General features: G+C 35.6%; 1 protein-coding gene across 2 annotated transcripts in view; it reads right to left on the bottom strand.

Moving 5' to 3' along the window:
* The window catches only part of PLOD2 (procollagen-lysine,2-oxoglutarate 5-dioxygenase 2), a 92,344-nt gene that overhangs the window by 49,998 nt on the left and 16,986 nt on the right, over nt 1-25,360 (bottom strand). For both annotated transcript variants that reach the window (XM_010363398.2, XM_010363399.2), the window contains exons 2-3: nt 3,702-3,793; nt 699-835 (exon numbers count right to left, since the gene is read on the bottom strand). In XM_010363398.2, the coding sequence (XP_010361700.1) occupies nt 699-835; nt 3,702-3,793 (229 nt within the window). The remainder of the gene's footprint in view (nt 1-698; nt 836-3,701; nt 3,794-25,360) is intronic.

The following is a 25,360-nucleotide window of genomic DNA, read 5'->3' as shown; positions in this document are numbered from 1 at the left end:
CTCATTATAGCGTTCTCATGAGATCTGATTGTTTAAAAGTATGTAGCACCTCCCCTCACTTCCTCCTGCTCTAACCATGTGAGACCTTCATTCCTCCTTTGCCTTCTGCCATGATCCTAAGTTTCCTGAGGCCTCCCCAGAAGCCAAGCAGTTGGCCAGCATCATGTTTCCTATACAGCCTGTGAAATTGTGAGCCAATTAAACTTCTTTTCTTTATAAATTATACAGTCTCAGGAATTTATAGTAGCATAAGAACTAATTAATGCAGTAGTTTTATAACTGAGTAACATCTACTTTTTAAAACAATGATTCCTTGTCAATAATTTTTTTTTAAATGGAGTCTCACTCTGTTGCTAGGATGGAGTGCAGTGGCACAACCTTGGCTCACTGCAACCTCGCATCCTGGGTTCAAGAAATTCTCTGCCTCAGCCTCCCAAGTAGCTGGGATTACAGGCGCCCGCTACCATGCCTGGCTAATTTTTTGTATTTTTACTAGAGATGGGGTTTCACGATCTTGGCCAGGCTGGTCTTGAACTCCTGACCTTGTGATCCACCTGCCTAGGCCTCCCAAAGTGCTGGGATTACAAACGTGAGCTACCCGCCCAACCATATTTTAATACATCATCTACAAATACAAATCTCAGCTCTTTAAAAAGTAATTTAATATAGATTTTAAAATTCACAGGTGTTTCTCTTACCATTCAGTAAACATGACAACCAGATCATCTTGATCAGCATAGTGTTCCATGACTTCTTTCATTAATCTCACTTTCTGGCCCCCTCCAATACTATTAATTCCATCACCACCTCTCCATTCTTCTCCTTGACCAAGGACCTATGAACAAAATCAACATTTCATTCCTGAGCAAAACTCAATTTATGAAAGTACTATGAAAACTTAAAGACATCATCAACTTGAACAGTACTGTACAATAACCACTCTTCTAATGTTTCATGAAATCATGATGCTAGAAAAAAAAAATCTAGATGCCTAAGTGAGATCATAATTCTTTAATGTTACCATCCACAAAATGCCCTTCTCAATTTTACCATCTCAAAACTTGTGAGTCTAACCCAAGGACGTAGACCCAGAAAGTATTTCTCACATTGTATCATTTTATTCCTATTTGTTTAGACCAAAAAGAAAAACGAATAAATTTCCCATATAGCTTTTTTTCAATCTGGCAAGAAATCTTTATGATCAATATTGGAGCTCAGTGACTCCTTGATGAGAGGCCTTTAAGTGATTTTCCTACTGAACCCAAATGGGTTTTTCAGGGAATTACAGAGGGCATCAAGAAAAAAAATCACCTTCTTTACCTTATACATCTTAAACTTATGTAATTGTCTAAAGCTTCACAAGGATTTTTCAATGCAAAAAACTGCCTAAGTACAATTACTTTAAATTTCATTTTAATTATCCTGTACCCTTTCTCTTTACTATTTGCTTGAGCCTCAGCAGCTGCTCCCTGAATTGGAAATGCATTATGACACACTGACTCTAAGGGAGCAAAAAGAACAATACATGTCCCTTCCCCCACACAACACACACCTTTTCTCTTCGTTTCATCAAAACAAAGTCTGAAGTTGCCATTATAATAATCTACTAAAAGATCTGGGAAATTAATGGAGAATGAAATTAAAAATAAACACACAAGAAAGGGATAAAATAAAATTTAATAAAAATACCATTAGTTCTAACTTTACTTAATACTGAGTCAGAGATAAGTCTTTCCGGGAAAGCCTGTGGGGCTCCCAGCCTCAAATGTCTTGTTAAAACTTATCACTTCTATGCGGAAGGTTGAGGGAAAAACACAACCTAAGAAAACTCAAGCTGTTTTGGATCTGGATTCAAACTAGGCTAATCTAGAAGCATTAATAGTACTTGCTCTAAAAACTGGCCTCCGCTGGCCCTGAGATTTGTTTCACAACCCATCTGGAATCCCTAATTCTGAAGCAATATTGGACCCAATGACATCTGAGAGTCTGCTCTGTGCAATACACCATGTTAAGCACCACCCTCTATGTTCTTTCCACTACACTAGTGGTTGTCAAATTTCAGTGTGCATCTGAATCTCATGGAAGCCTTGTTCAAACACAGACTTCAGGGTATCAGTCCCAGAATTTGTAATTCAGTCGGTCTGAGGTGGAGCCTGACTATTTTTTCTTTCTAACCAGCAGCCAGGTGATGCAGATGTTGGTGGTCTGAGGTCCACACTTTGGGAACCACTGCATTACATGAGGAGACAGCAAAAGGATCATAAATTCCAGTAAGTTAAGTGGGGATGGGGTCCAAGATCTGATATTATACTCTATAGTTATTTGCATTGCGACAAGTTTTCCTCATCCAGAACTAAAGTAGTATCCACCTTACATGGTTCATATAGTGACTTAATAGCATATCATATATAAATTTCCCAACAAGGCGCCTTGCACATAAGAAACATTCCATTCTCTCTCCAGTCTGAACCCTAATGATTCCCCAACTAGATTTCAGCACTATTTTATCCTAATTTTAATTTTATTTCCCCAGTGTCTCCTATTGGTGCATACATTTTTCTTCTACCATAGTAACATATTTCTAACATGTTTTTCATTTATCCTATATTAAACATCTACTTATTACCACTACATCTCCTTTTCAGCAAAGTTTAGCTGTTTATTAGCTATTCTATATTAACATAAAGCTGGTCTGTATTTACATCTATATTTAGTATTCCAGTGGTTATTTAATAAAAACTACCTTTTTAATGCATTACATCCTCAAATGGATCAGTTTTTCTCCAAAAAGTAATCTTTCTTCTTTTTTAAAAAAAAAGTTGTTTTGCTTTTTGTGTTCCTACCTAGGTATCTCCTTGTTCTCCTCTTATTGGTAGAAAAGACTTGGCTGACAGATCCTTCTTTCTATTAAAAAAAACAAGTAAGTAAATAAAATGTCAGGCCTCTCATAGCTAAGTTTAATAGTTCTATCAGTTTCCCCAAGTTTCCTCTGATCACTTGTCAATGAGATGTTCACCTGGAGATAAATTTTCTAAAACACTTTTGTTAAAAATACAGTAACAATGCTCCCAAATTCCTCTAAATGAAAACAAATGAACCAAAAAAAAAAAAAAAAAGCAATTCTCAACAGACAGAAAAGGCACCCTCTTCAGATTTATGTTTCTAATTCTCTGTAAACAAAGAATCATCCTATGACAGCAAAGCCCATTACAGAAAAAATTATTCAGTGAAAAAAAATCCCTGCCAAATCTTACTTACATTGTATTTGTATATGACCTGCCAGAAAGAAATTATATATGCAAATACATATTAACATGTTTTTGCTGTTTTATAGAACATATTTATGCAAAGCATTGGCAAAAATTAAGAAATTATTATTTAAGCGGCACAGTATTATTTTATTTTAATTATTACAGGTGCATAATAGTTGCACACTTATGGGGTACATGTGGTATTTTGGTACAGGCATACAATGTGTAATGACCAAATCCGAATACTTTGGCTATCCCCTCACCTCAAGCATTTACCATTTATTTGTGTTAGGAAATATTAATAAGGCCAAAAACTATACGAACTAACAGCAATTATGTAACCAAACGCTATCTTCCTTGTGAGGATTACAGATTGTAGTGCTGTTATTATGAAAACTGTACTTTAGGCATACATTATAGGATCTTCAAAGGTTAAAGGATATACCATACCTTCACAGTATAATTGAAATATTTGGCTGACTGCATAAATCGATGGAATCCATCACTTTCTTTTGTTGCTACAGTTATGACTAATAATTTATCTGCAAAGACAAAAGGAAACACAAGAAGATTTACCAAGAGATCAAATGCTCACATTTTACAACTCAGTACAATAATGAGAGACCTCACTAAACCCATGGGAATATTCTGGTTTGTTGATCTATACAAGACTAAACAAAGAGCTGCTGAAACAACAGATGATTCAAATTGGTTGTATTACTGACAAATGATGAACCTTCAAATGGCAGTTATTTCAATGCAAAAAAGTACACCGATGATTAAGAAAAAGCATGCCATCAATAGAGTATTTCAACATTGAGAAAAACTTCCATAAAATGAATTTTTAATAATCCACAATGATTAAGATTCTCTGACATGATCTAATTAACAAACTTCACCATCATCTATAAATCATTCCTGATTTATGACATCAGTGGATATCAGCAAATTATATTCATCAAAATAATGACATATACAAAAAACAATACAATCATTAAATCTGATCCCAATTTTCTAAAATAAATTGTGACAACTGGGAGCAAATATTTAAAAACAAAATCTTAATTTTTTCTACTATCCGGGATTGCTTTTTTATGAAAATTCTTATAAGTGACATTATTTATTGTGTTTTGATTTATCTTTAAAGAATAAATGAAATCAAAATAGCCACTGCCCTAGTAAATACACAACTGTTAACGACCATTTTATAATGAATTATTATTTTCAGTCCCACATAACACTTTTTAGTAGAAATAGACAGAGTTAAGGAATTGTCTCAAAACACCTACAATAAGCTACTACAGATAATGATTATTATTAATAGGAAAAGGCATGTTGGAAAATGTACAAAACAAACAAGTGCATCAACAAATGCCAAAAGGGCTGGAACAGTTTTGTTGTTGTTGTTGTTGTTGTTGTTGTTGTTGTTGTTGTTTTTAACTAAAGATTTAGAAGGACCCACACACTAAGAAAGCAAAACTAACATCTTTTCAATATTCTCTGAGTAACATCATTTGTTTCTCACTTGCACTCTATTTATAAGAAAACAATACAGGTTTTGACTATCCCCTAAGCAATAATCACCAAACATGGCAAAAATGTATTATAAAAATTATAGCAGATGAACCAATGTATTTTATCCATCAAATTTTGAAAATAACTACAATAAAATATAAATCAGTACAATATACAAAGAAATACTAAATTCAAACATTCGTCAACTGAAAAAAAAAAAAAAAAACAATATTTCCATGAAGATAAACATCAACAGTCTTAGATTTTTTTCTAAGAAAAGGTATTTCCTGGCCAGCCGCAGTAGCTCATGACTGTAATCGCAGCACTTTGGGAGGCCAAGGTGAGCAGATCACTTGAGGACAGCAGTTTGAGACCAGCCTGGCCAACATGGTGAAACCTCGTCTCTACCAAAAACACAAAAATTAGTCGGGTATGGTGGCACACGCTTGTAATCCCAGCTACTCAAGAGGCTGAGACAGGAGAATCGCTCGAACTCAGGAGGCAGAGACGGCAGTGAGCCAAGATCACATGGCTGCACTCCAGCCTGGGTGATCAGGCCCTAGTAAATATATTTTAAGAATATTTTTTAAAATTAACTACTTAAAAAAATTTTCATTTATAAAGTTTCAAACAGAGCTTAACTGATTATGAAAATTTAACATTATTCAGAATAAATTTCAAAATAGGGAAGACCACATTTTATTTTATAAGAACAAAAAGGCTTTTAAAGTCTATCTGTAATAAAGTTACTCTATTTAAAGTTACATTTCTTACTTAAATTCTTCTATATAAATCATAAGAATTAACTATAAGTTTCGGGTTTTACTGGATGTATTTTCACACTTACAATTCCAGCATAAAGTTAACAGCAAGGATTTCATCATCCTTAGTAGGAAAAGTAAAGTTGGCCAGACCCTTGAGTAGACAAAAATGTTACCAAATCCAATGACTCAGAAGGCAAAGCTTACTCATGTGTAGTCTCACCATGTCTAGCAATCTTATGCCAAATAAGAACTCCTACTGTTTCAGTACTGTTGCTCTTTATAAATAACCTAAACCAAATCACAAATACGTAATTTTGTTAAAGAAAGGTCAGGTTAGTAACATTACACATGAACAGCTGTTTCCTCTAACTTGCTATTCAGTATCATGACTGCAATAACAAATAAATCTTAGTTGGAGAAAAAAAAAAAAAAAAAAAAAAAAACAATAGTGTTGACATGTATCACCCACATGCTTTTATCAGCCAATTCAAAAATTCAACTATCTCACCATTTATGAAGTATTACTGTTAGAAAATGTAACCTAAAGTGGATACATACTTTTCAGATTTCACTACCATTTACACTACAAATTTACCAGAAATAAAGAGACAAAGATATGGTGACAGGAAAGAGATGTCAGCAATAAAATTCAGAACATGAAAAATTCTATAGGACAAATGACTTATATAATCAATGGCAAAAGGCACAAAAGGGAAGGGAAATATATAGAATATTAACATAAGAGACATTTCAAACAAATGTTAGTCATGGACCTGAGTTCGGACTTGATTTGTAAAAACTATAAAAAATCATTTGTGAGAAAATCAGAGAAATTTGAATACTAATTAGATATTTGGTGATATTGAGAAATTAGTTAATTTTTTAGCATGCTAATTTCATTTACTTTTTTAAAAAAAAGAGTCCTTATAATTTAGAGACATATACTGAAGTAATATCCAATCAAATGATATCATGTCTACAATCTGTTTTAAAGTTAATTGGGGTAGACAGATTAAAACAAGACTGGTCATATGTGATAAATACTGAAACTGCATTTTTTGTATGTTTAAAAATCCCTATAATTATTATTTTTCCATCTATTCATTCATTTACTTATTGAGTCAACACATATTTTCCAAGTCCCTTGTTCAGTTACTCACTGCTGCACACAAACACAAAATTCAGTGTTAAAAAATATAAAACTTTATTTTCGTATGGTTCTACAATATGAGCTCAGCTGAATAGTTCTTGTTTTTATTATTTCTTTAAATTTCATTTTAGATTCAGAGGATACAGGTGCATGTTTGTTACATGGGTACATTGCATATTGGTGGGGATCTGGCTTCTAGTATAACCATTACCCACATAGTGAACACTGTACCCAACAGGTAACTTTTCAACCCTTTTCAACCCTCTCCCAACCTCCCCTTTTTGGAGTCCCCCGTGTCTATTTCTTCCATCTTTATGTCCATGTGTACCCATTGTTTAGCTCCCACTTATAAGTGAGAACATGTGGTATTTGGTTTTCTAAGTTAGCTCACATAGGATAATGGCCTCCAGCTCCATTCATCCTGCTACAAAGGACATGATTTTATTCTTTCTTGTAGCTGTGTCATATCCCATGGTCTATATATATCACATTTCACATTTTCTTTACCCAGTCAACCACTGACGGACTTTTAGGTTGGCTCCATGACTTTGTTGTTGTGAACAGTGCTGCAATAAGCTTATGAGTATAGGTGTCTTTTTTATATAATGACTTCTTTCCCTTCGAGTAGATACCCAGTACCAGGATGGCTGAAGAGATATTTCTCAAAAGAAGAAATACAAGTGGCCAAGAAATACATGAACAAATGTTCAACATCACTAATTAGCAGAGAAGTGAAAATCAAAACCACAAGGAGATACCATTTCACAACAGTCAGAATGGCTATTGTTAACAGGTCAAAAAACAACAGAGGTCGGCACGGATGCAAAGAAAAGAGAACACTTACACATTGTTTGTAGGAATGTAAATTAGTTCAACCTCTATGGAAAATAGTATGGAAAGTTATCAAATAACTAAAAATACAGAATTCCTATAAAGACGGAGTACAATTTTATGCAAAATCTCTAAACTTCCAATCAAAAAAAATGTTAGAAAATTCTGCAATGTGAATCTTTTAGCAGACTGAATCATCTAAGGATAATGAAAGATACAATATACAGAGTTCTTTAACCAAACAATATTATAATTTAAATAACTATAATAATACCTTTTCCAATCCACCCTCCACAAGCCAAATGAATGATGAATTGAGATGACTGAGGAATGGTGCTTCAATAACAGGCACCCACCAACCACTGCTATCACCAATCTATAACAGCAACAGTTATCTCATTTTCTTGGTTTCAGCAAGATACCTGGCACCATGATGTTAAAAAAACAAGCAAATGGAAGCTCATCAGTAGCCAAATGTAACCTCTATTGCCACCTTTAGACTCTATTAGACAACAGATCAATACAGTTTCCATGAATAAGAAACAGGTGATGCATCTATACAGTGTGGTAGATTTGAACAAACACTTACCAAATGAAAACCAGTGGCAGACTACGTAATCATCTTTACATAATCCTCCAAAATGCCTAATACTACAGTAAGATTTAATAAGTATTTGTTAAATGGCTATTTTGCTCTGTCTGAAAATTTAGATGAATTTCATAATTTCTCCAAAAATCAAGAGGTCAATTTGCTTAGAAAGGCCAAAACATGCTATGTCCTCAAAGGTCTGGAAGAAAAAAAAAATGCAGTTGGAGTCTTTTTTTTCTCCAAATAGCTGTTGATATCAAAACAGAATTTACCAATATTCAGTAGTGACACAATTTTTCTATTTAAAAACAAACCATGGTTTCAAAACAGAAACTGTTTTTGCTAATATATCATGTCACCAAATGCTAAAGCAGTTTATAAAGTCCATCTGAAATCCACTTTATTTTTTTTTTTTTTTTTGAGATGGAGTCTCAGTGGCGCTGAAATCCATTTTCTTAATGAAGGCATCACAGTTAAGTAACTCAGCACTAGCCCAGCTGCCTTTTATCCGTATCTTCTCAAGTAACTTTAAACACAGTTCTTAATTTTAAACTGGCAACAATAAAAAACAAATTATTGCGCCACAGAAGTAACAGGGAGTACACTGTTCTCGTTCTACTACTAACCGATTTTACGACTGGACACATCTTTTATCTGTAAAGTAGAAAGTTTCTCAACTTTCTAATAAAGAAAAATGTTTTCGTAGTAAAAGTTAGCATAACAGAGATGTTGAGAAACTTCTTCTGCAACAGGTCAAATAGTAAACATTTCAGGCCTTGTGGGCCACATACACTCTTTAACAAAATTTTATTTTTTCCTTATATTTTACAACCCTTTAAAAATTTAAAAAACATTTGTAGTTGTCTGGCTGCCTGTGCAAAAACAGCCATGGATCAGAATTGGCCTAAGGGTCATAAGTTTGCTACTTATCCATATAGTTGGCCATATGGATCTGAATGCAAACTAGTTAGCTTAAATCCCAGCTCTACAATTTCTTGTTTTGATTTGGTCAGTTACTTAAACGCTGTGTGTCAACTGTAATATGTCTGTCATAATAGCATCTACCTGACAGGATTTCCGTGAAAGTAAAATGAGTTACTATATATGAAGCAGTAGATACAAACTCCTACATATGTGTTAGACAGTATCTTATACATATTCAAAGAAAGCATGGGTAAGATAGATTGTAGCTGATGTGCAAAACTCAGCAAGTTATAACTCCCATCCCTTTCTCTACCAGAGATGCTATCCAGATTGTTTAAAAATTATGGAAAAACAGTCGTGAAACTGTTTATTTAAACAGTTTAGCTAGTAACTCTAGATACGCCTTCTCAAATCTTTACATTCCTCTCCATCTCCCAGCAAGCTATAGTAACTCTAACTCAAGTTATAATCAGCACTAGCTCAGGCTTCTCCAATCGCCTCTTAAGCCAACTTTGTACATTCTAAACCTTTGTTTACAAAGCAGCCAGGGTGATCATTTCAAAATAGTTAGATATCTGATCATGTCACTTCATTGGTAAATACCCTCTTAGGATAGTGGAGAAACTCCATTACTACAATGTGGCCCTAGGTTACTTCTCTCCAGTCTCATCCACTTTCTCTCACCCCTTTGTTCTCTCTTCTTCAACCACATTGGCCTGTGTTTTATTTTCTAATAATCTGCACCCTCCCATTCAAAGAGAAGAGCCTTTTCAAGACCATTATCTAATACTCCTCCCTGACATCTTGATGTGGCCACTGCCTAGGTAAACTTGAGATTCTTACACATATACTATTTCCTTAGAGAGACCCTCTCTGACCTACTGGAATAGGTCAGTACCCATAAAATGTTTTCACTGCACCTTCTAACTCTCTTTCAGGACAATCAACACAAATTGTAATTACATATTAATTTGCATAATCTCAAATTATGAATACTCTCAAATTAGGTGAGATTAAAGTCTCTCTCTCCAACGAGACTATAAGTTACAGAAAGGCAGAGAACATTCTTTTGCTCACAGTTTGACCCCCAGAGCTTATCACAATATTAAGCACACAGTAGGTTCTTAAAAAACATTTCAGAATGAGTGGACTCAGGGGCAAGTAATATCATATGTCTTGCACGTACGTGTGCATAAAATAATTTAACAAAATCCCTATGTAGTTGGCATAATCATCTCAAATTCACAGGTGAAGAAGGTACAGCTCCTCTCAACTTAGCCAAAGTCACCTAACAAATTACTAGTAGGGCCAGAAGTAGAACTTCAGAGTTACTCCTCAATGTCATGTGGCTTCCCTTGGTGACAACAGGTTAAGGGCTGAAGCAATCTTTGAGTTTTACTATGTTCAGAAAAGAGATAGCAACTTAAGACTTCTATCCTTAGAAAGATCTGCTTGTAAGGTTGGTCCTTGGCAGGCATCTGAAAAGTTGGATTCCATATGGTTTCCAGATGGTTTTCCAATGGGAAGGGTTCCCATCATTCCTAGATAAGATGGCTCACTATGGCTAAATTATACAAACAATGTGGTTTATGCTGAACATCTGCCTTCCTTCTGGGTGCTTGAAATTTTGGTACAGAGGCTGCCTATGTGACCATTCCCCAGGAAAGCTACGGGCACTGAATCTCTAATGAGCTTTCATAGTAGGTAAACATTTCAACATTTCACACATGTTGTCACAACTAGTTAGCTGCTTGGAGAATTAAGCACATCTTGTGTGACTTAACTGGAAAATAACCGTTAGAAGCTTATTCCTGTTTTCCCTGGACCTCACCCATGTGCTTTTTCTCATTGCTGATTTTGCTTTGTATCCTTTCACAGTAATAAGTCATAGACATGAGTACAACTATATGCTGAATCCTGTAGGTCCTCCTGGTGAATCACTGAACCTGCAGGATAAGTCTTGGGGATGTCTGACATATTATCCTAGCTACAGTCAGGAAGTCTTATCTGTAAGAGGTACTATGGGGACAATGTGTTACACTGTGTTCTGTACTCAGAGGACAAGCTAGAGAGACACAAAAATGACTCAAAATGGACTCCAGAAAATAAGTATTTGGTACATAAAGCAATTATACCCTGCTCTTCCACTGACTGAAAGTCATTTCCTTTAATGTGAATTATGACCTCAGGGTCAGTCTAGCAAAGCCCGCTTCTTTCATGAAGGAGGAAACCATAATCTAAAGAGAAACCAAGACTTGTCCAGGATCCTGCAGTTAAGTGGTAACCAATCTAAGATAATTTGGGATTCACAATTACTAAAAAACTTGGTTTTCCTAGATTTTATTGCACAATTTTGTTGCTTTGTTAAATATTGAGTCACCAAAAACTATGACAAACTGAAGCCATGCAGTCTAATTTTATTTTGTGGAATTGTTGAAGATAATTAATTTTATTTTGCAGAATTGTTGAAACAAATTCAAGACAAAAATTCCTCAAGGGTAATTTATGTCACAATTTCAACAAGAAAAAAAAAGAAACCTAAAAAGGATGTGTTAAGAGACATCCAATGATTTCCTACCATTTTTGTAGAAAAAGAGGGTCAATGGAATGCTTAAAGAAAAAAGTCACTTTCAACCTCTAATGCTACATACAGGGCATCTTCACACACATAGCTTTCAGATGGATGCCTGGGCTTCCACAGCCCACTCTGGACAATGAACAGACAAACCACAACTTAAGAGAAGTGCTGAAAAGTAGAGGGTAGTATGCAGAATGACTCACCATCCCAGTATGCCCAGGGCTGAGGAGATTCCAGAAATACAGGGCTTTCAGTTTTAAAACTGGAAAAACCTAGGCAAACTGGAATGAGTTGGTCACCATAGCAGTATGTGCAGTGGGATGGAGAGGGCAAGTATTGCCAGTTATTTACAGAAAGGCTGTAAGACAAATGGTCCTGGATAGGAATCATGAAGTTAAAAATAAACTCTTCTAGAACCATAAGGTCCAACACTAACTAGATACCAAATGAAGAAGAATAGATCAAGACTTCCAGAGATAACAGGTATGTGAAAGACCAAGTGCACCGAGACCATCCCCATCCTTTATAAATACTTCAAACCAAGCCATGAAATATCTTTATCATTTTTTGAAATAAAAATGTTATACATGCAAACATTAAGAACTTTGTATTTAGGTTTCCTGACCGTCCTTTAGGATACTCATGGTTTCCAGTGATATACCCACATGTGAGCTTTTGTCTGTTAGGTAACCTAACAGTGAATGGACACCAAATTTCAAGACAGAACTCACAGGAATATTACGATCAAGAATTTCTAGTAGTAGTTACTTTCAAAATGCTATCAAAGCTTCAAGACATTTTTTTAAAACATACAGATTATACTGCAAAAAATATCAAAATTAGTATATCTATGGTCAATAAAACTTGAATAAATATTAGACGAAGATCTGAATCTTAAAATAAAAGCCTGGCCGGGTCCAGTGGCTCACGCCTGCAATCCCAGCACTTTGGGAGGCCAAGGCAAGTGGATCACGAGGTCAGGAGATTGAGACCATCCTGGCTACGGTGAAACCTGGTCTCTACTAAAAATACAAAAAAATTAGCTGGGTGTGGTGGCTGGCACCTGTAGTCCCAGCTACTTGGGAAGCTGAGGCAGGAGAATAGCATGAACTCGGGAGGCGGAGCTTACAATGAGCGGAGAACGTGCCACTGCACTCCAGCCTGGGCGACAGAGCAAGACTCCATCTCAAAAAAATAAAAATATAAGGCTCCAGTTTCCTAATATGAGGTGTAACTTTTAATATAAAATATTGTGGTCTGCTCTATAGCCATATTATAGCAACAACTGATCAAGAAAATTAAGAGAAAATCTTGAAATAAATAGTGACATTTAAATAAATTTACATTCTCACAATCTCGACAGTATCCATATACCTTAGAAAGTCATTAATATATACATATGAACCATATAATTTTTCCAACCTGTACAAAAAACCACTTTACGTAGAACTGCTTGCAATAACTCCCTTCAGTAAATCCCACAGGCCCTCATCACCCCTGTACCTCTCTACTTCTGCCTCTCAACAATTGTCCATGACCTAAAAGTTAAGAACTCAACCTAAACATGATAAGCAATTAAAAAAAGGGGGAGCTGCTCCTCCACATGTATACCAATCCCTTCCCAGAAACACAGACGAAATGACTGGATTGCAGCCAAGGACTATACACTGAGTTTCAGCAAATTCTTTCCAGAGTTCAGAAGGGAAAAGTAAAATTCAAACAGCAAAGAATGATCACACACGGCGGGGAGGAGGTTCAATCAGAGTAAAACTTGATTTTAAAAAGTTGGAGAAAAAAGTGTGCTATGGGCCTTACTTGAATACAAACTCAAAAATGGGCCAATATGTGAGATGGCTGACCAAACAAAACAAAAATAACAAAAGCTATCTTAACAGAAGTGATGATTACACTGCAATCTGTATAGCCCATCTGTGGAAACTGTAAGAACTTGGGATGCTAAATTAAGGTGAATTTTGACAAATAAGGAGTTTAACCAGTAGGTTCAGGGGTCTAGCAATCATATCATTATTGAATAGTTGAGGGACTGAGAATTTTTCTACATGAAAAAAAAAATAGATTCACTACCTCCCCACCAACTCATTACATTTTAAGAGAAAACAATACTAGATTTTCTCTATATGATTTTAGTGGAAAAAACTGGCTGGGGTGGAAAGAAAGAAAGGAATTAATTGAGGAGTGCGGATTACATATCAATACAAAGTATAATAAACAACATCCAAAATGAAAAGATTATCTTGGAAAAGCAGTATGTTTCCTATCTTTATAAAAATTAAAACAAAGAGTATAGGACCATTTTCCAAAATTTATGACTTGGAAAGCACATTTGATCCCTTCAAATGTTATAAAAATGTATACACTAGATATAATTTTAATATCAAAGGAAAATGGATCTGCTCCTTCACAAATACAGTACTTTAATCTGTTGAATTCCAAGGGTTTAAAGGTTTCAGCAACCTCCACAAATGAAAGAGAAATCTTCTTTGAGTGGGATAGGGTAACCCATCTGCTGGCCAAATGCTTTACTAGATAATATGAACTGCCTGCCAGAAATCTGGTACCAAGGTTACGTAGCTTGTTGAAACACATATGATCTGTTACTGTTTATTTCATATTTTACACAGACACTAAAAATATTTCCAATGCTTATATGAAAAGGGGATCAATAGTAAAGTTAGGAACCAGGACAAACAAGCACAGGCTGAGGTAATATATTCCTGCCAATTCGCATATGAATAAGGAGAGTTGCCCTGGAACAGAAAGCTTGAGTTACACTTACGCTTAGGCAAGCCATGCTCTAAGAGAAAGTTGTAAGGGTGAGGTGCCTGAATCAAGATAACATTTTATTCTTCATAACGGAAAAAGAACATGCTTTATGTACAAGTCTGCCGAAACGAAAGCAATGAAAATAAATGAATCAGGTACACAAAATTAAATGCAGACCTGAAGAAGTGCGGTGTGATTGAAACAGGAACAAAAATGGAAAGAAGACATTAACTTTCATTTACCATCTTTAATTATAGTGAAATATTTGCTTACTTTACTCCACATGGCCATGAACACATTATGATTTTTATAAGGAGATATCATCCATTGTTATCTACCTTGCATAAAATAAGTACATTTAACTTGAGGAGCAGCTCATCCTCATACTGTCTTGAAAGTTTTATGGCATCAGTTTTGGCAGCTCAGAATCCTCCCCCAACAAGTTGCTAGTTCTCCACATTGTTCCACGAGTTGAAGTTGCCATATAAGAGATTATTAGAAAATTGAATCTGTATATTATATATTTTCAGTACATAAAATTAAATGATGATTTGATGAAGACAACTACAAATATCATCTTCTATAGAATTACCACAAGAGTCCAAAAAAGTTTATTATTCACTCTGTGTTGAAAACTGCCATAAATTCTCATCTTTATGTAAGGAGATATCTTTTTTTGGAGTATATCCCAGAAAATACAAAAAACATTCTAGCATCCACTGTGCCAAGCTGGAGATCTAAAACATGTATTTATATATGTGGCTGATCTTTACTTATTTGTAATTTAATTTTTGGACTAGGTGAAGTAGAAAGTGATAATCTTTACCAGACATTTAACTGACTTTCCCTCAGAAAATATCAATAATACTGGTTCTGATGTATGGTTTAAGAGATATTTTAATGCATGCACAAGTGAATACTTCTCATAAATGTGCATACTCTCTATTCCACTCTGCATCTTTTAAAAATTTTGTATTTCTTTGAGATATTTCCAAATAGAGTACAGACATATAATATTCTGTTGTATGAATGAACCATAATCTGACCAGCATATGCTGGTAAAAATTTAGGCTGTTTCCATTCCACTGCTGTGCTAAAAAAATAAAAATTAAATATTAAAATGCTGCAATTGATAATGATGTTCACAAGTAATTTTCTTACATATAAGACTGTATCTCTACAATAAATTCCAAGTAAACCTTGTGGGTTGAACATTTTCTCCTCATTTACCACTTATCTTTCAACTTTGTTTTGACTGTATGATTTTTTTTCCAGACAGAATTTTTATTTTTATGACTTTTTAAAATCAGCCATTAATTCTTACATCTTCTGGGTTTTGTTTCTCATGCTTCAGAAATGCCTTCTACATGCTGCAATTATAAAATAATTACTCATATTTTCCTCCAGTACTTTTATAGTTTTATTTTTTACACTGATACTTTGTCATATGCTTAATGCTGAATAAATGAAATACTGAACCTGATAAGACTTTACTAATTCATATTACAGGTTGAGCATTCTTAGTCCAGAAATCCAAAATTCAAACTAAAACTTTTTGAGTGCTGAAAGACCACAAGTATAAAATTCCACACCTGACCTAATGTGAGGAGGACAGTGAAAACTTTATTTCTTGCATAAAATTATTTAAAATATTATATAATATTGTCTTATATGTAAAAGGTATATATGAAACATACACGAATTTCATGTTGAGACTTGGGTCCCATCCCCAAGATATCTCATTATGTGTATATAAATACAGTAATGTGCCACATGATGTTCCCATCAATGATGAGCCACATATACAACACTGGTCCCATAATATTACAATAGAACTGAAAAATTCCTATCATCTAGTGATATAGTAGCAGTCATAGCACAATGGGCTGCCTTTTTCATGTTTCGATATATTTAGATACACAAATACCACTGTGTGACAACTACCTAAATATTCAGTACAGTAACACTCCTTACAAGTTTGTAGTGTAGAAAGAGTATATACTATATTGTCTAGGTGTGGTAAGCTATACCATCTAGGTTTATATAGGTACACTCTATGATGTTTCTATAATGATAAAATCGCCTAATGACTCAATTCTCAGAAGATTTCTGTGTCATTATGCAAGATGATTATATTCCAAAATCTGTAAAAATTGGAAATCTGAAACACTTCTGGTCCCAAGCATTTTGGATAAGGGATATCCAACCTGTATTCCAAACAATGAAGTTCTTTGGTTCCATTCTGAATTACCAAACTTATGATGAACTGACATGTTAATGCTTTAATGAGAAATACTATTTATTTCAACTATGATTCCAAGATGACCTGTGAGTTTTTAAAAAAGATGGAATTGACTAAAAGGTATTTTCTATATATCAAAGCATAAAAATTCTGAAAATAACAGGAAGATAATACAGCTCCATAATGTTGTTTCCAAATAATTGGCTTTATAGCACCATTTTGATTCAGTAAGAAGCTCTATCTGCCACATTCACAAAAACTCTCCTAAGACATAACGACCTCTGATTCAATTAGCTCCCACTGTTTAAGTGTGATACTCCCACCTCAGCCTCCTGAGTAGCTGGGACTACAGGTGCTCACCACTAAACCCCACTAATAAATTTGTATTTCTGGTAGACACAGGGTTTTACTATGTTGGTCAGGCTGGTCTAGAACTCCTGGTCTCAAGTGATCTGCCTACCTTGGGCTCCCAAAGTGCTGGGATTACAGACATGAGCCACAGTGCTGGCCCCAACTGGACCTTTAATCTCAGATATTCCCAGTCTGGAAACTGGCCTATCATGCCAATGTCCTTGCTCAGTGCTTTTCAAACATTAGTATAGACTAGAACAACTACCCAAAGCCTTGTAAAAACAAAGACTGCTGGGTCACACCCCAAGAGTTTCTGATTCAGTATACATGGGGAGCTCCTGGGTAATAAATTCCGAGTACCAGGCATCATCATGAAGAGATGCAGACGACGCTCAACAGGAATCACACTAAAAAAAATACCATCCTAGGTACGCCAAATAATAAAAAAATTGGTATTTCTGATTCTAGGTAACAGCCCAATGAGGAGGTTAAACAATGAAGGGCAACAATAAATCAGAGGAGGAAGAAATCAAGACAAGTTCAGGTAAAACCACAGGGGAAAGAAACAGTTAAGTAGGTCTCAAAGACATGAGAAACACTGCTAGTCAGAAATGTAGAGGGATTCGTGTTTTCATTATTCAAAAGACAGGAAATGGTTAATTGCAAATTACCATTTAGAATTAAGAGCAGATGGCTGGAAGCCAAGATGGAGCAGATCACAGACCACAGAGGGCACAGCTGAAAGAATACTGGGTATATATGGGAAAGATGATACCACATGAGGTTTTGAGAAGAGAATTAACCAGGTGCCATAAGTTCACTAGTTCCTTCAATGTTACCGTGTGCCTACTACATGCCACTGTTCTAGAGACTCAGCATTCACGACTGGACAAGAGACCAAAAATAAGCTTCTGCCATCATGGAGTTCATATTCCAATACAGGGAGACAAAAAAAAAAAAAAAAAAAAAAAAAAAAAAACTGCATTTAACTTTCAGGGCTAAACAGAAAGAACAAAGTGTCATAGAGTGTCATAGGGAGTCCTGAATGGGTTGCTATCTTGGATAACATAACCAAGTTTCACTGAGAGGGTGACCTGAAGCAAAGGAAGTGAGCTATGCAGATATCTGAGGGACATCTTTCCAGTAAAAGGAAACAAATACAGAGAATCTGACTGAGCTGGGTTCAGGCTTCATATATTAGCAGTGGAAGAAAAGGGAGGACAGTAGGCATCCAGAATGGCCAGAAGAGACTACGCAAGGGAAAATCAGATGAGTTTGGAAGTCAGAATGAATAGATTGTGCAGGGTCTAGGAGGTCATTGTAAAGATTCTGGTTTTTATTTCAAATGTAATAGCAAGCTAGTAGAGGATTCTGAGTAAAGAGATGACATAATAGCTACTAAAATAATAGTAATAACAATGTCTACTATATAGATACTATTAACTCATTTAATCCAAGTACTACTGCTCTTCCAATATTACATTTAACTGTGTTGCCCAAAATTAAATACATGGTAAGTGGCAGAGCCCATATTTGAACCGAGAAAGACTAGCACCAGAGGCTGTGCTCTTAACTGCTATGCACTACTGCATCTCATAATCTGACTCAAGTTTAACAGGATTACCCTGGTTGCTATCACAGAAAGAGGCCAAGGACAAAATTAGGAAGTCTGTTGAAGAGTGTTTCAAACAGTGTTCTATGTTAGAGACCAGGTGACACAGACAAGGAACAGTAGTAAAGGAGGTAAAAAGTCATCCATTTGAATATGTTTCTAAGGCAGACTAAACAACATTGATTGACAGATTAAATGGGGTTTGTGAAAAAGAGCAGTGAAAAAGGATTCCAAATTATTTCTTTTTTTTTTTTTTTTTTTTTTTTTGAGGCGGAGTCGCGCTCTGTCGCCCAGGCCGGAGTGCAGTGGCCGGATCTCAGCTCACTGCAAGCTCCGCCTCCCAGGTTTACGCCATTCTCCTGCCTCAGCCTCCCGAGTAGCTGGGACTACAGGCGCCGCCACCTCGCCAGGCTAGTTTTTTGTATTTTTTAGTAGAGACGGGGTTTCAGCGTGTTAGCCAGGATGGTCTCGATCTCCTGACCTTGTGATCCGCCCGTCTCAGCCTCCCAAAGTGCTGGGATTACAGGCTTGAGCCACCGCGCCCGGCCTCCAAATTATTTATTAAGACTAATCTTAAAAGATGAGTCTCCTGCATCAATAAAATTTTAAGAAAATGTTTAAAGTAGTGAAGGACTCCAAATTATCTCATAAAACTAACCTGAAAAGATGAGTCTGTTACATAAATAAAATTTTAAGAAAATGCTGGCCGGGCGCAGTGGCTCAAGCCTGTAATCCCAGCACTTTGGGAGGCCGAGACGGGCGGATCACGAGGTCCGGAGATCGAGACCATCCTGGCTAACACGGTGAAACCCCGTCTCTACTAAAAAATACACAAAAAAAAAACTAGCCGGGCGAGGCGGCGGGAGCCTGTGGTCCCAGCTACTCGGGAGGCTGAGGCGGGAGAATGGCGTGAACCCGGGAGGCGGAGCTTGCAGTGTGCTGAGATCTGGCCACAGCACTCCAGCCCGGGCGACAGAGCGAGACTCCGTCTCAAAAAAAAAAAAAAAAAAAAAAAAAAAGGGAAATGTTTCAAGTATCTTCTGTGACTTTCTAAACAATAAGAATTCTAAATTCCACATTCCCTATCCTGAAGGAACACAAATCTCTACAATTTATCTTGCTAAATGCTCACCCCGGTAGTGTTATAAACACCAACTATCAAACAACCTTAATGTTGGATTAAGGGTTTTATTATGACGCAGGAAAAAGATAATAACGCAGCTCATCCTAAAGTGTAAAGCTTTTCTGCACATCCAATATTTTACTGAGATTTCCACTGGACTTAATCTGAAATGAATATTCAGAGGATTTTCTCTCTTTTTCAAACCAGTTTGTAAAACAAAATCAAGCCAACAGTTACACATTCCTGTACAAATGCCATCACTTTAAGTCATTAGCAAGAAATTTATTACAAGGCTTAGTATATGTGCACTGAAACAGCACTAGGGAAGAAATATCAGCTGCTGGCAAAAAAAAAAAAAAAAAAAAAATGGTTGAAGAATGTCACTGTGTAAAAACTGGTCCTTCCTTCCCTTCCTCCCTTTCTCTTTCCCCATCTCATATACAGTCATATTCAACTAATTCCTAGCTAAACACATTAGAAATGAATGGCTCACCACCTGGTTCTTCAAGACTGCTCCACAAAAACACAGCAAGGCATTAATTAGTCATAAACAAGATGTATATTTAAAGTAGATGTTCATAAAATAGCTCTCTTTTGAATGCAATTTATTCTCAGCAGTATAAATCCATACAGGGTCAGGATGCTCCAGTGCACTGGGTCAGGTTGTATCTGAAAGAGTCAATGGTTCATTTGGGGAATCTGTGTAGCAGGGAATAAGAATCCCCTTGCTGGAAAGCTAAGCCAGTGTTATATGGGGCCAGTTCTTATGACAATTTGTCAAAAGTGCAGCCCCTCGAGATGCCTCTACATTACAGAGACAAACATAGAGATATTCCCATTTCTGAAAGGATTCATGACATTCCTCATCAGATAACTGCTCCCCAGTGAAGTCTGATTTCACTGTGACCTAGAAACAAGGGTAAGCATTCAGTGTTCTGTCAGCTTCAACAACCTCTCCCCAACAATCCTCACTTATTCTTAATTCCAGAATTTCTCAAAGTAGAAGGAACTCATAAACTAGTATATAATTGGAAGTATATACAGCTCAAAGAGTCTGAATTAAACTATACTATGTGTGCTTTTTCAGAAATACACAATACGCTTTAATAAAGAATAGGATCAGTTTCTAAAAATTCACAAACTACTCTCTGCATTTTTAGTCATAAAGCATTCCAGTCAATTAAACCATGGTGCCTTTCAACTTTCTCTAAACATTTTCTATTAGTGATGCTAACAATGCAAATCATTCTGTAAAATGTGATAATTAAGCAAAGAATACCAAACAAATATAACCTCTTCTTGAGGACTCATGATCACTTTCCATACTTTCCAATGATAGGGTACTTCCCCAGAACATCCAAATCTACAGAGCTGTTTATTCCTATAGTAAGTGGCCCCAGACACAATGTTTTCCACATGCTGCTTCTGACCTTTAATTTCCTGGCCTCCATTTTAATGTCTGAGTGTCTACGTACCTGCTCTGTCAAAAACACAACATGTTTCTTCATTTACTGCCCCCTAATAAGTTTTATTATGAGGTTTTATTAAGTTTTATTATGTACTCTCTGTACATAATAAACTAGATAAATAATAAATTAGATAATTTAATACACAGTATGAACAAATGAGGTATCTAATGGCTTTCCTACCTTTAATTATAAGTAACATAAATGGCTGGATTAATTACAGCCAAAAAAGTACAAAGTTAACTACATTAAAATTTAAACTGCTGTATTTTATTAATGTGGACTGCTAATAAAATGATCACTACTGCATTAACTCTTCTGTGATTTATCTTGTAAACTGCATACATTCCCCACATGCAGTTTACAAAATGGATCTAAACACTTAGAAAGTTCTCATTTTTATTGAAAGAAAAGTTAGAACAGGGGCAGTTGGAAATTTCAGATTGAGATGGGGAAAGACATCCCCAATCTCGGGAGAAGTTCGTGTTCCTCAACCACAGATTTAACCCCTGACTCCACACCACATTTGAGCCCTGCAAATACTCCTCAATGGGATTTCATCTTTATTCTTTCAACAGGTATTGACATTCACAGTTCATCACGCACTGTGCTACATGGTGGAGATATAATGGTAAACAAAGTAAATGCTGGAATTGAAGAGAATGTAAACCTCATGTATCCCCGAATCCTACTTGATACATAGTAGGCACTCAATAAATATGTTTGGAAGGAAGGAAGTCACTCAATAAACATTTTTGGAAAAATCAATCCCTGTCTTCATGGGTCTTACAATACAGTTGTGACGGGAGATAGTAGCAAATAATTCCACAAACAATTTCAAGTGGAAACTGCAGTAAATACTAAGAATAAGTTCAAAAACAGGAAGAGGGTGAAAGGTTTTAACAGAAGAAGTTATTTTAAATTGGAGGTTTATGAAAAAAATTGTGAGGAATTCACACTAAAACTGAGGACACGAGTTCACCAGGTGAAGAAACGTGTGTAACAGGGGAATGGGATTCAACATTCTCCATTTCTGTTCCCAGAGAGTTAGAATATTGGCAAAAACATCATCTACTGTATCATTAACCAAAGGTTCCTGTCAGAAAACAATTGCCAAATTATAACTTTCAAAAAGATGAGGAAAGTATTTATCCCTTGAAAGTACCTCTAAATAAACTACAAGTAAAACTACTATCTACTGATATTTAATGTTCTTTATTAAAAGAAACTAATTTTTTTCTATTCAGATTTTTGTCATCGAGAAAAATACTGCCTAAATTAATATGAATGCAGTTTTCTTTTTTAATAGAAATTTATGTAATCCAACAAGTTTTAAGTTAGTAAAACGGATCAGTGCCAAATTCACCATCCAGCTGTATGAATCTACCCCTCCTGGTACTTCTCTCTACTGTTTTTTTTTCCATCTCTCTGCCTATTCATTCTCAGTCTGTCAGTTTTTCTTCCTTTACCTATTTCCAAAAACTAAGGGTGGTACATAGAAAAGTCATCAGGGATCTTTTTCCGGTTACATGGTAGGCGTACTTTTATGTAAAGGTTGGTCAATAAAAACACTACAAACCTGAAACCTTTCTTATTACAAGATTAATTGCCCACTGAACTGAATGGAAATCAGAGGCAGAGCAGGGTCTGTTCCAGGCAAATAAATCTCTAGCTCTTGCCCTTAAACAAAGTTTAAGCACACAAATATCCCAGTGCTTGCTTTTAACCACAATTTAAGTACAATAAACAACAAACAATAAAAGCTACATTGAAAATAAAGCTTTGTAATATACTGCCTAAGATTATAAGAAAGGGGCATTGTCAGCACATTCCAATCTCTTGTCAAACCAAATACACTTGATGCCTTGGTACAAACCAAAGCTGACTCAGGGACTCTTTGCAGCAGCACTGATCTTAGAGTCATGCAGCCAGATTTCCCCTGCTATTTATTCCCATTTCCCATGCTTTGGTTATAACACAATTTCCGTAAACTGAAAAATCTGCTCTGAGCAGCTCTGTTATTTTTCAACGCTATCAGCTAACATTTTGCAGAATGCTTTTTCCCAAACTCACGGCTCAGTGAATCACAGCAGCTATTTTGGCCTACTTCCTAGAGTTAAACACTCCGACCGCCCTTGTAAAAATATTTTTAGGGTCCTGTTTTCCACCACTAGCATTCTACTGAATAAACATTTAGATAACATTATAGACACAAAGAAGACTAAAAATTTTAATAGTAATTATTAAAATAAAACAGTCACCAGAGTCCCTCAAAGTTGTTCCAGTCTATGTAAACACGAGTGAGAATATTAAAAAAAAAAACAGCATGTAGAGTATATACCCAATTTGTGTAAGACTTAAACAAATTAAAACTTCTACGATGCAAAATTTTAAGAATAAAATTTGGAGTCATCCTTAACTCCTGTTTTTCTCTCACATTCTCCATCTAAGTTGACCACAAATTCTATCAGCATTACAGGATCCAGCCTCTCTCCTAACCATCTTTTCTGTGACTAGTCTAAACCTGGGCACTATCCTCTTCTCCCTAGACTACTGAAATCTTCTCTTAGAGAATCTCCCTGTATCTACCCTGGCCACTGTCAATCTCTCCTTTCTACTGGTCAGAATGATAAAGCTACAACTCTATCAATTCAGGGTCACAATGTATACAGTTTAGCAACTATATAATAGAGCCACTCTTTAGAGAGGCTAAAGGGGAAAATGGGACTGAAATCAGCATATATTACATTCACCAACCACAAGTCCAGATAAGATCACCTTTTCTAATTCACACACATATCTTGCGTTTCGCCCCAAGTTTTTTTTAAGGGTTTACCTCTTGTTCTCAATAAAATCCAAACTCTTTACCCTACTCCAAACTCCAAGTAACTAAGCGATCTGGTCTTGACTGACAATCTGATCTCTTCCATCACTATACCCTCCTTGTCCCTACTGCAGGCACACTGTTCTCCTGGCTGCTCTGCAGACACATCAAATACATCCTCAGCCAAGAGCATTTATATCGTGGTCCCTGCTGCCTGTAACCCTCCTCTCTCAGAAAGCCTCCACCCTTCTATGCTCAAATTAATCAAAGATAAGAAGTCTCTCCTGAAAACAGTACCTATAATGGTATTCTTCAACCTAATCACTCTAATCTCATTTTATTTTTCTTTTTAAGATTTATACCTTCCCAATACATTTGTTTACTGTCCTTTCTAACTCCACTAGAATGTACACACCACTGACATGAATATGCAACTCACAGAGGAAACAGAAGTAAATATTTTAGCAAGTAAATAAATCACTATAAATTTAAGAAATAAAAAAGGAGGATAAAGAGAATCAGACACAATTTTCCCTTAAAACCCTGAAGAAAGTATTTTGAAAAGTAATGCTTGCCAAGATTTCCATACCCTTTTGTACACTGCTCATGGAAGTGAAAATTTATAAAACCTTCTGGAAATCAACTCCACAGTATGTAATAAGAGACAAAGAGAGTACATATCTTTTGATTTAAATATTTTGTTTCTTGAACTTTTCCTATAAAAATAGGTAAAAATGGAAACCAAAACCTATTTTCAATAATACCCCAACAATATTATTTCTATTAGCGTCAAATGGCAAACAAGCTATATATTGAATAATAAGGTAATGGTTATAAAAATTATGGTATAATCCCACGACAGATATAAAAATGTTACTTAAAAATCATTGCTTGAAGAGTATTCAATGCCATGGGAAATGCTTAAAATATACTATTTTGTAAATAAGACAAATACAAAACTGTGTCAGTATGCTTATAAGTATGTATGTATATCCTGATTTTATAAAGAAAATATATGAAGATATACAAACAGAAAAAAATGAATACTATCACAGTGTTTTACATTGTTTACTAATTGATAGTGAGTTCATGGACAAATTTAAATTTATTCTTAACTATCTTTGTTTTCAGTTACAAGCATTACTGTCATTGTAACCGAAAATACAACTCTTACACAAAGTTATGCCATCTTCACTAGATCTACTATATCCTAGTTCTTACTGATTTCTACTGGCGCTTCAACATTTCTTATAGGAGCTGTCATTTCTTACCAGAGCTTTCACAACAATTTAGATGAAAAATGTCACTTAAAGGGCTAAACAGACTACATCCCAGGCATATCATCAAAATAAATCC

Source organism: Rhinopithecus roxellana, chromosome 1 (genome assembly GCF_007565055.1).
Source record: "Rhinopithecus roxellana isolate Shanxi Qingling chromosome 1, ASM756505v1, whole genome shotgun sequence".
Taxonomy (NCBI): domain Eukaryota; kingdom Metazoa; phylum Chordata; class Mammalia; order Primates; family Cercopithecidae; genus Rhinopithecus; species Rhinopithecus roxellana.
Note: the sequence above shows the minus strand (reverse complement) of the source record. Positions and strands in the feature narration are given on the sequence as shown.